Source organism: Panthera pardus, unplaced genomic scaffold, assembly GCF_024362965.1.
Source record: "Panthera pardus isolate Hobbes unplaced genomic scaffold, ASM2436296v1 HiC_scaffold_12, whole genome shotgun sequence".
Lineage (NCBI taxonomy): Eukaryota > Metazoa > Chordata > Mammalia > Carnivora > Felidae > Panthera > Panthera pardus.
This window is the reverse complement of record NW_026526677.1, coordinates 100,259,673-100,275,135: the sequence shown is the minus strand read 5'-3', so window position 1 is coordinate 100,275,135 and position 15,463 is coordinate 100,259,673. Positions and strand designations below refer to the sequence as shown.

The 15,463-nt window shown below is 43.7% G+C and overlaps 1 protein-coding gene across 9 annotated transcripts in view; it reads right to left on the bottom strand.

Moving 5' to 3' along the window:
• SIK3 (SIK family kinase 3) overlaps positions 1 to 14,389 on the bottom strand; it is a 241,093-nt gene extending 226,704 nt beyond the window's left edge. For 7 of the 9 annotated variants that reach the window (XM_053900446.1, XM_053900447.1, XM_053900449.1 and 4 more), the window contains exon 1: positions 14,078 to 14,375. In XM_053900446.1, coding sequence (XP_053756421.1) covers positions 14,078 to 14,350 — 273 coding nt within the window. In that variant the 5' untranslated portion in view covers positions 14,351 to 14,375. Of the gene's footprint in view, positions 1 to 14,077 lie in introns of all 9 variants that reach the window. The other 2 variants (XM_053900455.1, XM_053900454.1) reach the window with 2 other exon arrangements.
• Between the last annotated feature and the right edge of the window lie 1,074 nt (positions 14,390 to 15,463).

The window sequence follows — 15,463 nt, the reverse complement described above, 5'->3', positions numbered from 1 at the left end:
AAAAAAAAAACAAAACATAAAATGTTAACACGTGAATAGGAAAAATCTGATTATAAAATGTTAACAATGGGGCTCCTGGGTGGCCCAGTCAGTTGAGCATCCGACTCTTGATTCCAGCTCAGGTCATGATCCCAGGGTCTTGGGATCGAGCTCCACATCAGGCTCCACGCTAGGCAGGCATGGAGCCTGTTTAAGATTCTCTCTTTCCCCCTCTGTCCCTCTGCCCCTCTCCACTGCGTGCTCTCTCTCTCTCTCTCTATTTTCTCTGAAGAAAGGGAACTACTACTTCCTATGTCATATACTTGTAAAGTTTGATTATTTCATAAGACACATGTATCAGATAGATACACGGATGTTTTTAAACAGTCTTTGAGGCTACAAAATGTCCTGGAAAAGGGAGAACTATTTGAAAGTAGGAGAAAGGAAGAGAATGAGAAAAAATAGAAGAAAATATTCACAACAGACCATATAATTTCAGAGTTAGAATAACCTTACAAATTAAGAAACGAGTGCATCAGGGGCGCCTGGGTGGCTCAGTCAGTTCAGTGTCCGATTTCAGCTCAGGTCATGATCTCATGGTTCATGAGTTCGAGCCACGTGTCAGGCTCTGTGCTGACAGCTCAGAGCTTGGACCCTGCTTTGGATTCCACGTCTCCATCTCTCTCTGCCCCTCCCCCATGCTCACTCTCTCTCTGTCTCTCAAAAATAAATAAAAACATTTTAAAAAATTAAAAAAGAAAGAAACAAGCGCATCAAAATTAAAAACTTTTGTGCTACTAACAAAACCATCAAGGAAGTGAAAAGACACCCCAAAAAACGGGAGAAAATATTTGTAAATCATCTGATAAAGAACTTGTACCCGGAATACGTAAAGAATTCTTACAACTCAACAACAAAAAGACAAATAACCCCACAAAAATACAGGCAAAAATCGAAATAGACACTTCTCCAAAGATCTACAAATCGGCAATCAGTGCATGAAAAGATGCTCAACACCAACAGTCATTAGGAAAATGCAAATCAAAACCACAATGAAATACCACTTCATATCCACTAGGATGGCCGGATTAAAAGTTCTGGTGAGGATATAGAAAAACTGCAACCCTCACTGATTCCTGGTAGGAATGTAGAATGGGAACAGCCATTTTGGAAAACAGTTTGGCAATTCCTCAAAAAGTTACACGTGGAGCTACATGATCGGGCAATTTCACCCTTGAGTGTATACACCCGAGAGAAATAAAAACATCTGTCCACACGAAAACTTGTATGTGAGTGTTCATAACAGCGTTGCTCACAACAGGCAAAGAGTAGAAACAATGCAAATGCCCATCAGTTCACGAACGGATAAACCAAGAGCAGTCTAGCCGTGCAGAAAACTATTATTTGGCCATAAAAAGTCATGAAATTCTGAATTCTGACATGCATCTCTGCCAGCAAATATATAAACCTTGAAGACACTATGCTAAGTGAAAGAAGCCAGACACAAGAGGCCGTATTTTGTATGATTCTATTTCTATGAAATGTCCAGAAGACACAAATCTAGAAAACTGATTAGTGGTTGCTTAGGGCTGGGGGAAGGAGGCTGAGGAAACGGGTAATGACTGCTAACTGGTATATGCCATTTTTTTTAAGGGGAATGAAAATGTTCTAAAATTGTGCTGATGGCTGCACAACTCTGTGAGTATACTAAAAACACTGAATTGAGTGAATTGTATAGCATGTGAATTATATCTCAGTAAAGCTCTTAAAATATATATATACAAAAAAAAACAAAACAAAACTGGAAGCTCCATGAGGTTAAGTGATTTGGCCAAAGAAAATTGCTAGCTATTAAAAATTAAATCTGCCAACATGTGCCTGGACTTCCACACTAATGCTCAATTCATTGCTAAAGACTGCCTCAGGCAATTTTGATGGGCCAATAAGGTTCCCCAAAGAGCTGAAAAAGCAGAAAACACAAGTACTAGCATAAGAAAAGGAAGAGAAATTTAGGTAACACAACTGAAATATGGTTTTAAAATTGTATGTAACTCCAAGATGGAGTCCTGACCTAAAAAAAAAAAAATCTAGCCCCCCCCCCCTTGATATAAGACATTGTGACTCAGTATAACAGTACCCCTTTTACTAAGAACTCAATTAGATCAGGGCACTGGATGCAGCTGCTGACTGAAAAGGAAGAAGAAAAATGAGATCAGAAGAGGCAGCAGGCTGAAATCACTGGCCACCCTTCTGCATGTGTCCAAGGGGCCAACGAACGACACGCTTCAAACTAGTTACTTTATTCTCAAGGGATGTAAAACCCTTTAAGGAGATCCGAAAGAACCACGCTCAAATTCGATTATGTACCAGAACTACTCTATACAGATAAAATATTTAGGTCTAATATATGAACGTGGTGTCTCTGCAGCTGACTTACACACAGAGATCATTGCTGGAATACAACTGTCCCATTTGACTAGAATAACAATATCACTGTTGATGTAGAAATGGAAAGTAAGCCAAGAACATGCAATCACTAAAAACATTATTTTGAGGATTTGGAAAAATGAGCTACTAAAAAAAAAACTCATCTATTGTCCGAACGCTGCTTTATGCAACATTCTAATGAACATTTTGACAGAAGGAAGGACAACAGGAGGCAGGAAGCAGAAAGAAAGAAGAAATCCTGCAGGTGCCCATCTAATCCAAATAAGAGACACACATCTCTGCTCCTGCCTTTCACAATAAAAACAATTCTGTTTCTTGTGGCATAGGAACCAAGATTTCTTTTGCCAGGAACAGAAAACAACTTACTACATGAAAATGTCAACTTGTTCCATGGAACACCACACTGGCAGTGAACACATATAAACCTTTTAAACTAGAGAGTCTGGCTGTTTCCTCACCAAAATTTTAACGTCGCTGGCCCATGATCAAATTCAATTCAGTTCACGCAAACTCTAACAGAAGTGGACAAAAATACCACCCTGAAGTATACGCTTTAAATAAAAGATTCTATAAAATATCTTGTCCCCAAATTGCTAACAACCTCCCCTTATTTATAATTTTATGTTAGTGCAGAAGCTCTCTTAACCCACCTCCACTCAACCAACCCGCCCCAATAACCAATGCTTCCCCTTCACTCTGGGAAGCCACTGGTACCCCAGCATGCAAACTGGCCCCAATGAATAGCCACTCTAACTCTCCATCTTTCTGCTTCCACCCATTGAGATGCATGCTTACCAAGAGTTGTTTCTTCCCCCAAACCTATTTATACCAGGTGCTCTTGTTACTAGTCATGTGAAATCAGGGAGGAAAGAAAGGCATGTTTCTATGAAAACTAAGTTGAATGCTTAAAGAGACTTGGTAAAGTCAAATTAGATGTAGATGAAACAGATGTAAAAGACTGGCGGGGGGAGGGAATCATAAAACTCAAGAGGGATCCTGTGCTCATACTGCTTCACAAATGCCTTTCAATTCATGCTCTGCTTTAAAAAAGCAAAACAAACTGGAAATCAAAGATGATAAACTCTGGGTATGTTTAATGCAAACAAGATGAAGGAACTCCAATCAAGACATCAACACACCAAGAAAGGCCTTGGCCCTACATCAAAAGATTAGCTAGTGAATGTGTTTCTTAAATTGCGAAGAGAAAGAGAAGGAGAGGAAACCTATAGAGTAAAACAAACAAATTAAAAACAAAAACAAAAACTTAAGGGGCATCAATTACAATGTATGGACCTCATGGAGACCCTGATTCAAACAAATAACTGGTTAAAAAAAAAAGAAAAAAAAATATGTATATGTGACAACCAGGGAAATCTTAACACTAACTTGATATTTAATGACACTAAGGAATTACTGTTGTTTTAGGTAGGATAATGGTCTTGAGGTTATATTTTTTGAAAAAGAATCCTCGTTTACAGATACATGCCAATATTTACAGATAAAATTATAGGATTCTATAATCTGTTTCAAAATAAACTAGAAAGAATTGGGAAGGGGTACAGATGAAAGATTGGCCATGAAGTGGTAACAGCATAAGCTGGGTGATGAGTCCACGGGGGTTCATTATACTAGTCTCTCGACTTTTGTTTATGTTTGAAATTTTCCAGAATAAACACTTTTAAAAAGATTAGTGAATGTCTATATATATCTTAAATTAAAATACTAAAATTACAGAGGCCACTGGGTGGCTCAGTCGGTTAAGCGTCCGACTCTTGATTTCGGCTCAGGTCGCGATCTCACAGTTTGTGGGATTGGGCCCCACGGTGGGCTCCACACCAGTGCAGAGCCTGCTTGGAATTCTCTCTCTCCCTCTCTCTGTCCCTCCCCCACTTGCACTCTCTCTCTCATCATAAGTAAATAAACATTAAAAACAAGATAAAGGAAGAAGGCCTCCTCATACATGCTGCGGAGGCTAAGCCTGGCACAACCTTTCGCGAAAGCAATGTGGCAACACAGGTATCAAGCGTCTTGAAAACATGTGTATCCTCTGACCCAGTCATTTCACTTCTAACAATGTATCCTGAGCAAAAAATCTGAAATGCATCAGACTCGTGGGCAAAAAGGGGCATCACAGCAAATTTGGAAGCAAAAAACTGGGAAGGACCTTCAATTATGAAAAAAATTTCAAAAAATGACAGTAGTCTGATAATGGAAAAGTATACACGCATTAAAATTGATGTTTACAGTTTCCAATGATGAGAAAAGGAATAAAATAGTACAGCAATATGATCCCAATTACATATCTTAAAATATGAATGACTACTGCCTCTAGGTGACAGGATTAGGGTGATCTTTTTCCCTTTGCTTCTTTATAATTTCCTGAGTTTTCCCCCCAAATGTCTTCCATGGATACAAATTACTTTTATAATGGGGGGGGGGGGAGGGGGGAACAGGGCCAAGTGATAGAAGAAAGCCCAGTAATAATAATAAGCAAGTGAGCTGAAGTAAGAGAATCTATGCTTAACACCTCTTCCTCCCCTATCAGGTTTAGGCTGTAACCATTGAATTGCTCCTTTAACTTCACCTACAGTCTACCCTGACCAGAATAAAATTTATCCTCTTGTCTTCCCAGTACCGGGAGCTGCTACTTTTTGGATACAGATGACACAACAAATACTAGTTGAATTAGTCCATTAAAGGAAAGGGCCATTAAAAGTAACCCATTCAAGTTAAAAGCCAGTGACAGAAAAGTTTTGTTTTGTTTTTAAATCAGATCACTTAGGATAAAAAAAAAAAAAAAAAAAAAAAAAGAACAACAAATACTTGAAAGTTATGTCAGAAAGTGCTAACGGCCCAAGACAGTTTGGTGAGTCTGCTCGGAGGCAGAAGAGAAAACAAGGCCCTGGCTGACTATACCACACTGGATGTACTACCATGGAGCCTTCTCAAGGAAATAACCCATTGGGAGCCTGCATATAAAAGAACGTTCCCTTTAAAGTAAGGGACTGGAACTTAAATTGCAGGATTTATTTTAGATATACTAATAATGAAAGTTTGAGATATGCCAAAAATAATTACTTGCCCAGAAAGCTTGTGAAATCTCCTCACTCAGATATTTGTGAAGAAAAAAAAAAAAAAAAAAAAAATAGACAATTACTTTCCTTTAACATCTTAACTGGAGATGGGAGATTTCAGTAGTAAAATTCTAAGATGTACTCTAAAAAGTGTTATGAGTATAAAACAAACTCAGCTTCCATTTTTTTAATCCCGATACCCATTCACTACATGAGTATTTACGGGCATTGCAGGAGACACTGAGAATATAGCAACAAACAGATTAAAATCCCTTCCCTCGTGAGCTTGCATGATCACACTGTGCCTCCTAACATGCTTTAAAAGTTAGATATTTTCTTTTTTTTTTTAAGTAAATTTATTTTTAGAAATTTCGAGCACGTCACAAACAGCATCCAGCATTTGGACTGATACAGAGAAGTGCTTAATGAAGATTTCTGAAACAAGACTAAAAAACTGTGTGGCTGAGTACTGGGGTGGCAGGCAGACTTAACTTCATCATATATAAATATGTACTTTTTGAATTTTGTGCCATGTATCATCCATTCCTGGTTTTTGACAATTAATTTTTCAAAAGTTCGCAGGATGGATGGACGGATGGAAGGAAAAATTTGTTCCCAAAAAAATTCAGTCTCAACAAATGTGATTAGCTGGGGCACCTGGGTGGCTCAGTAAGTTAAGCATCCGACTCTTAATTTCGGCCCAGGTCATGATCTCAAGGTCCATGAGTTTGAAGCCTGCATGGGATTTTCTCTCTCTCCCTCTCTCTCTCTCTCTCTGCCCCTCCCCAGCTCAGTCCAGCTCTGTCTCAAAGTAAATAAAGTAAAAAAAAAAAAGAAAAAAAAAAAGAAATGTGATTAGCCAACCTCGATTTTCACATCCAATTCTTCTGTAGGGAGCAATAAGTTAGGCACACTGCTGGCAAATAAAGCTGAAATACTAGAGCTGAAACTAAGCAGAAATTTGAAAATTTCTCAGAACTTCCTAATCAGAACCTAAATATAGTTTAAGATAAGAACCAAAAGTATCCAAGTGAGTGAGCACAGCCCACACGGACAAGCTTAAACAGGCAATGGGTATATTTCTCCCTCCTTTTCAGTTTCTAGGAAATGAAGCTGAGTATTCATAATCTGATTCCTACCTTTCTGACAAACCAAATTCTCACATGAAATACACAGCAGCCAGAGACTTCTTGTCTTCAACGGATCACACACCCCATAAACAGAAGTATATTCCTAAATGTAATTTCACCATAGCTCATCCAACAGTTTGGTAGTAGCTGAAGGAATTTTATTCTGAACGTATCCAAAACAAGCCCTTTCAAGCTAATTCATCCAAGACTGCTGAGGCTTCTCAAAGACATTGCCTGGGTCAGTTATTTAACAATTATTTATTACATTAGGACAAAAGTGCATGATGTATATCATTTTCATTCTCTGGATGTTATCGGTCTGAGACAGGATAACTGTTCTATGCCAAAAGGGACCAAGGTACTCACTATTAGAGAGGTCAGGGACTCATTTGATGCTTGAGGTGATTCACCTACGGAACAGGTGTAGCTTGTGGACCAGAGAGTAGAACCACGTAAGAGGAGCCCTAGATAACTGGTTCTCTTGGCCCTCACCTGTGTCATCAAGGGTATGTATCTTGGTGACCAGTTCTCTTACTGAGTTAAAGGATGGCACCATGCCCTAGAAATTGGTAGTGATCTGGTAAGGAAGGAGTCCATCTCAGAAAGGCACTTTCAAAAACAGACCAGACCAGACCAGACCAACAGAGCAGAAGTATAATTACTCATATTCCCTCGGAGTAAGCTAGATATAGTGGTGAAAGAAAACTATATAAGGCAGACTGTGTTTATGGTCATTGCCTTTTCTGTGTTCACTGCTTTCCTTTTTTACTTCCTTAGTATTTGGAAAGGGTTTTTTGGGGGGTTTTCTGTTTTGGTTTGGTTTTTCTGAAAGGCTTTTTTGATGCCTCAGTCAAGTCAAGGGGACACCAAGTGGTATCTCAGTAGGATTCAAAGGCAAAGCAATGGTCCCATGGAGGACTACTGGTGCATGGCAGAAGTCACAGAGTGAAATAATGCCAAAGGACAGATGAAATACAGTGTTGGTATACTTACCCTTCCTCCCTACTCGGAAATTTTTCCTCTTATCATGGTATCTCATTTTGCAGTTTTTTGTACTAGAAATGATAAATGTCTTAGACTTTAGTTAGTAGGTACATCTTATTTCCTTAATAAAAGATCAAGAGGGCAAAGACAATGTTTTCTATGACTGGGTGAATCAGGGTAGAGTTAACTAGGAATAGGGATGCCTGGATTCTAATTCCAACTTCACCATTAACTAGCTGTCAGATTCTGGGCAAATGGTGCGGTGGGGGGGATAGAAGATACCACAGAAAGACAAGATTCTAATAGATAATTGGTCTGAACTAGTTTAATAGTCCCTAAAAGCCTAAGATTCTAAATTTCATGCTGTCCACCTTTCTAGACTCTGGAAAAGAAAGAGTTGAAACATGTCTAAGATTTTGTGTGTGTGCCACCCCCCCCCCCCCCAAATCAGCAAGTATTGTTGGCTGATTATGTTTACTTTATATGCAAAATGTCATTCTCTTATAGGTGTGAAAGAATGTAAGCTGTTAAAACTGAACGCTGCCCCCATCTGAAGAAATGCATTAGAAAAAGCATTTTTACCCTTAACCATAAAATAACCAGCATGGATTTTTAAAATCATTAATCAGATGATACCAGAGCTCTACTTTGATATCCTCTGATGCCAATCCCATTTCATATCCAATTCCATAAAACGGCCACCCTCCTCCTTGTTCACTGGGCTCTAGTCACCACGACCTTGGGTCTAATCTTTGGATAAACCAAGTTCATTTCCATCCTAAGACTGTTGCCCTTGCCATTCCTTCTGCACTGAAAATTCTGTCTCCTAAACCTTCCTAGGCTGGCTTTTTCTCGTCATTCAGGTGTCAGCTCAAATATCATCACCTTGGAAAGGCCTTCCTTGAGAACACCTGAGGCAGCACAATTTTCCTCATTGTATTCATCACTGTATGAAGTTATGTGTGTGTTTCCATCTTTCTTGTCTGTTTCCTTGCATTAGAAAGTAAGCTTCAAGAAGGCAAGGGGCTTTTTCTCTTTCTTGTTATTGGTGTACTCAAGAGCCTAGGATAGAACCTGACCCCACATTCGGATTCAGCAATCACGTGTCAAGTGAATGGATGGATAAGGCAAAGGCTCCATCCCTGGGCAAAGATGTTTTTGACGTTTTTTAGAATTACAGAGGTTCTGGTGAGCAGAGAGCATTTCTTCTTCTCTTCAAAGCATCCATTTTGTTCTCTCTTATGCCATGAACTAGAAAACATTCGCCAGATTGATGCTTGGAAAATGAAAACAGCACTTCTGGCACAGAAATAACTAGTCTGGGCACCTCTGGCTTGAGCCAGATCTATGACTTTCTAGGGAGCTGGCACCAAAGTCAGAATGTTAAAATAAACAGCTTTGATGTTGAAAGTGGAATACTGGTATTTTGACTCTGGAGAAACCAGTCCAAATCAATCTTAGCTCTTCACAAAATTTCAACAAAGTCAGTAACCCCATCACAACTGCATCAAAATGAAGTCAGTCATCTTTCAATAGTCATTTTTAGATTATCTAAAGATGGAACTATCCTCCTCAAAGGTATCTAATGCAACCTCGGTTTCATTTCCTTTTTGATACAATTCTCTTTTCTATTTACCAATGAGTCTTGCTTTCGGCCATCTAATGAGTGTAAGCATCATCTACTCTGCTTCATTACACTCCTCCTTAGAAGTGAAAATAATACCACTTCCCACTCTGAGTTGCTCTTTTCATGGAAATGAGTTTGCACTAAACCACACAGCACACAGATGTGTCAACGCTGTTCAACATTTGGAATGGGGTCATGGGGCAAAATGTTTTCTCTGTGTAATATCTAAAGTGAAGAATCCTGACCTTGGTCTTCTAAGTAGCACCCTCTGCACCCAAATGCAAATGCATCCTTCAGCTTGCAGGAATACTTCTTCATACCCTCCACCAAATTTAAGTGAATCTCTGGGAGGAAAGTATACTCAAAGAAACTCTGTTCCGTCACCAGTGTAACCAGGAGTCGTTACACAAACACACTGAAAATCCGGGGCGGCCCAAAGCAAAAGCCAGTGTCAGTTTTCGGCAGACAAGTCTCACAATTGCTTTAAAAGAGAAAAAGTTTAGGGGCGCCCGGCTGGCTCAAGTCAGTGGAGTGTGCGACTCTTGATCTCGGGGTTGTGAGTTCAAGCCCCACAGTGGGCATAGAGATTAGTTTAAAAAAATGGAAACTAATGGAAAATCGTGTTTTAAAATGTCAATCTCATGAAATTAGCCCACAGTCCACAGGAGCTCAACCCCGGTATCACAAAGTGGCATCTGAAATAACAGCAACCTAACTGTTTTGCCCTGAAAGCATATCATGAAGGTGGCATCTACCTGCACGAACAGGATGTGCATTCATGAACTGTTCCAAATGGGTAAAAGGCAGAAGAGGAGGGGCTATGCCCCACGCATCTCTGTTACCGCAGCTGCCGATGATAGTTCCCGTATCCCTACTGCGTGCCAGGCATATTCCAGTAGCATCCCCTATCTTATCTTATTTAATCTCCACAGCACCCCAACCCGTGAGGCACGTACTACCATCATCTCATCTTTACAGGTGAGCAAATCCAAGCACAGAGAGGTTACACAATTTACCCAAGATCATGCAGCCACTAAGCAGAAGAGGATCCAAGCCCAGGCAGCCTTATCCAAAGCCCAACCTCTTAACTACAATCCAGTAACAAGCAAGTGATACACATTTGCTGAAAGGACATTTTGTAAGTATTTGACCAATGACTTTTATAGTCACGTATACATTTTTAAAACGCACACAACACAGATCTACTCTTTGTCCCCACTCATCCAACGAGTGAAGGTATAATCAGGCACCGGGAACAGCCTATAAGCAAATTGGAAGCAGAGAATCTTTTTTTAATGTCTTTAATACTTTACAGTCTCCTACCAAAAGAAGAGAGCCAGAGAATCTCAGACCAAGGCTTCAACAAGAGGAAAAAAAAAATGTCTTTCTCCAAAAGAAAACTAAGAAGAAGATAGGACAAAGACAGCCAGGGTGAGCTGCTGACCAAAGTATGTCACAGATGAACGTTCTCTCCTGGTAAGTGCACCGCAGTGATGCCCCAAGCACCGCAGTGCTAACAGTACTCGGTCTGAGCTCACCACTGCTGGGCTGCATAAGTCACCCACAACATAACAGGAAAACATCTCCTTTTCTCTACTGATTTTATTCAGCCCGGGGCCCTACTCCAGGAGGTTTGAGAGTTAACAGAACCTGGGAAAGAGCCAGCTTTACCACTTATTGTTGCGTGGAGGGCAGCTTAGTCAATAAATGAAGTTTACTTTTTAGTCTCTTAGTCCTTGGAATGGGCAGTGTGTGGAAGAAAAAATAGATCATAAATACTTCCCTGAAGTTCAGAAAGCATGTATGACCTACCCTCCTTCAACACAGATAGCTTCTGAATTACCAGAGTCTGATTGTTCAAGATGGTTTTATGTAAAACCCAGACCATCCAGTGGCTTACAGGGGGAAAAGGAGAAAGAAAAAAAAAAAAATCATGCACCTCTAAAAGATGAAAAAAGAAAATTATAGATTCTAGAAAAACATGAAAAAAAAATAGCTCTCTTGGGCTCCAAGTGACCTTACTGCAGGAGTAAGATAAACGCTGCAGTGCACGGGGAGAGAAAAATCTGTTTCTCTGAGTTACTGAAACAGCAGCTCCTGCATTTACCAGTACCTAGGCACCTTCCTCGCCATTATATAACCAAATCATGGCCTTACTAGGCCATCGCACTGTATGTCAACAGCTGTTAGGCACATCTAAGCTGTCAGCATTTAAGAATCCCTTCCAGAGTGGATTCAGATAACCATGGAGCAGGCCAAAATATGCTCATCGCTCACCCAGAGCACATGACAACTCCTTGTGAATTAAGCTTCACTCACTTCGTCAGAGTAATTTAAGCAGCAAAAGATAGGGCGCTTGTAACTGTAACTAGGAAATTGCACACTGCTACAGAAACACAAATGAGTGCTGGTGTGGTCCCCTCACACATGCAACTCATTGTCCGAGCCAATTCAGCCTCATTCAGGATTTCGAATATTTCCATACATAGGAATTACATAACTGCATACCACAAATGATTAAAGATGAAAATCGACATAAACAGTGACACCCATTTATAAACAAGCTAATGTTTAAGATGCTGCAGTCCTAAAGGATACCAAGGCCTCAGAGAAAAACCAAGAAACACACACACACACAGGAAAATTAGAAAGCGAGCAGATCAGCCATAATTAGCCACTGGCTTTGCTGACTACTGAAGACAGAAACGTCTCTTTTATACATAAAGCCAAGAATCAACTGTTTGCAATTACGTTTACAAAAACATACAACCCTGTCTGTCGCAGACTATTTTATCAATATTTTGGTGTATCCAAGGGCTGGAGGACACAAAATTCTTTAAATCACAGATACCATAAACCAGGCAACCAATTAAATTCATGGAGTCCATCCCCTAGAGGTCAGAGCGAAATAATCACAGGACCTCAATGTGATTACTGAGAAGAGAGGGGAAAGGGAGAAAAATAAAATCAAAAAAGGAAATCCTGAAACAAGGAACAAAGCTCTCGAACGACTAGGGCTGTTTATAAACACAACTTTGGCTTAGCCAACAGTCAACAGAACTGTAAACACCTCGGGGGGAGAGGGGGCTGGACAGAGATGCACCCAAGCTTGGCTGAGTCTAGTCCCCCTCAGGATCTGACAGGGACATCAGAGAACCCTGGACTTTGGTACCTCATTCAGCTCAGACCTACAGACTTGAGGCCCTCTGATAAAAACTGACAAAAAAGCTGAAGGGGGCCCCCCAGAGGAAGTGAAACTGACCAATCAATTTTCCACAGCCACCTACCCTGCCACCCTGGTTTTAAAAAAAAAAAAAGGCCCCCTGCAGGCTTTGACAGAAAGGAGGGAAAAAGGAACTTCAGGGTGTAAGCGAGCAGGAGAGAAGGCCTAGATGAGCTACTGGCTTCTGAAAACAAGCAATTGCCATAAAAGCAACAACAACGTAGGTGATGATAAGCAGGGGCTAGGCTGAGAAGGTGAGGAATTGATGTGGCTTTGGTAGGAAGCAGCAGCAGCTGTAAGGGTTCTTCATTAGCCCGGGGTTGAGGGGAAACACAAAGTGCAGTTTTAAATATAATGAATGACTACACTGAAAGTATTCATTCAAGTGAGAGGTTGAGCAAAGAAAGAAATCTGGAGTACAAATGGGCTTTGTGGGTCCTATCAAAACCCAAAGATTTCTCCTGATGACTTCGATTCCAGTATTTCCAATGAAGAAAGCTACAGGAAAGAAAGTGCTACCCGTTTCCTCAAAAAAAAAAAAAAAAAAATCTTCTATGTCAAACTGTGTATGTATACTTGTATGGCTTCCTAACTGACCTTGGCCAATTTCATTACTACAGCTCCACAAATCCCTTGAGAACCAAAGGGCCCAGTGGAATCCTCCAGGGTCTGGGTTTCTCATACACCTCCTCAGTCGCCCACCAGGCTTTCCCCCCCCACCACTGAGAGCCCACCCTGGGCTCTATAAAGCCCATGATTCCAGACCCTCCAGCAACTAAAAATAACCAGCAACCCAGTTCTCCCAAATTGTTTAACCCCTGATTACCTAGTGCCAACCATGAACCTGGGGCGCCCTGGGCCTCTGTTCCCTGAGCCCCTTCCTGCGGAAAAGCAAAGTAATTTTTTTCCTCCTTATTTCCCCATTTTCTTCATCGCCTCCTCGGATAATGTGGTCTGTCCTCGGGCTCCCATTGCTACCAACCCATCAGTCTCAGACGATCAAACGCCGATTGGCATCTGTCACAAGGTCTCAGGTCCCTCGTATCTCCCAGCACCCTGCACCCACCACACACCCCTAGTCCATGTCCCTGTCCCCCTCCTAACTCCCCCGGCTGCCAGTTTACCCTCGTCTTCCCCCCATCCTCCTGTCCACATTTCCTATCCCCCCCCCCCCCCCCCCCCGCCCTCATTCCCTTAGGATTTCCTAATTGCTGCTTCCAGAGTCGTCTCAGCTCTCAGTCTCTGGCTCCGTGAGAGTTCCAAACCTCTTCCTTCCAATCGCCCCTTCCACTACCCTCCGCAAAGCCCTGGGCACCCCCTCCCCATCCCCGGCTTCTCGGTCCCCAGGGTCTCCGCGCTCAAGTCTCCTCCCCCCCCCGCCCCACGACCCCCGCGGCCGCGGAGTTTCCCCTCTCTCGGCTCGCCCCCCTCCTCACTCCCCTCCGCGTCCGTCTCCCCGATCCCCAACGCTCCCCGCCACCACCCCGAGCCCCGCTCCCCGCGCCGACCCCTCAGCTTCCCTGTCGCGGGGTCGCTCCTGCCCCCGCCACTCTCGGACCCACGGTCCCGGGCCGCGCAGCCCCGCAGCCGCCCGCTCCCGCCGCGCCACTACCTTGGCCTTGGTGACGAGGTGCGTGGCCCGCTTGACCACAGCGAAGTTGCCCTTGCCGATGGTGCGGTCGATCTCGTAGTAGCCGATGCGGGCAGGCACCGGCCCGCGGGAGGCCGGGGCTGGGGGACGCGGCGGGCCAGCCGCCGGGGGCACGGCAGCTGGGGCGGCCGGGGGCCCCGGGGCGGGCGGAGGCAGCAGGCGGCCCGCCGGCCCGGCTCCCCCCGCTGCGGCCCCGGCAGCCCCGCCAGCTCCGCTCGCCGCCGCCGCCGCCATCTTGTTGTGCAGTGAAACCTCCCGGGCCCGCGGGGAGCCGGCGGGGAGGGGGGGGGCGGGGGGAGAGGGGGCAGGGGGGCGGGAAAAAGAGGGGGGGCCTGACGGACGTCACCCGGGGAGGCGGGGCGCCCGCGCCGCCGGGGCCCGGCGCCATGGCAACCGCGCGTCACGTGCCGACGCGCGTCACTGCCCGCAGCCATGGCAACCGTGACCTCACCGGCGAGCTCGACCTTCCCGCGTGGGCCCCGCTCCTCTGGCGCCGGCTCCCGGGTGCCCCCCTCCGGGGATGAGCCAGTGGGCACCGCGAGCGCGCCCGCCGGTTCCTAGCCGCCGCCGCCGCCGCCGCAGCGCTCGGGAGCCCGGGCCCGAGGCCAGCCCCCGGTCGCCCCTGGAACGGCTGACCTGACCCCTGCTCTGACCTTTGTCCCAGTTCAGCACTCACCCGGCGTCCCTTAAAACAAAATATTTCCTCATCACCAAAAATACCGGCCTTGTCCCACTTTAGCCCTTGAGGCCACAAAGGCAGGAATAGCTACAGCACCGAAGAAACTGTAACCAAGCTGGGAGCGAGGCAGGGCAATTCTGCAGTAAAATTCCTTCTGCTAACGAAACCCACCTCATCTAATTGTCACCCAGTAGAGGGGAATGGGGAAACGAGGATTTGTGTGTTCAAGGGTGGAGAAACCAGCCCAAACATGCATTCCAGTCACTGAGTGGGTGAGGGCCAGAGAAGCTACGTCATTTTCCTTCCTCCCACCCCGTCTCTGAACAATTCTATAGCTAGATGACTGTCCCGATGCCTGCGTCCTATTTCTGTCACTTGTATAACCCTGATGGAGCAGAGGCGCACGTTGGCCAGTGAGCCACGTCATGGGTAAAGACAAAACCGTCTGTTGGGCAAAATAAATAAGTAAATAGTAAAATAAAAATTCCATCCTTCCAGTGACTCTCCAAGGACATTAAAGGTGATCAAATTTATAATTCCGGCAATAAATCTCATATTCTTTTTTCTTCCTCCCTCTGTTATCTGGCATTCCACATCCTCCAAGGTGCCTCACTCGCTCCCAGGTTTCCGTTCCTTCTTGGTCCCAGTGCTTTTATTAAGTAGATTAA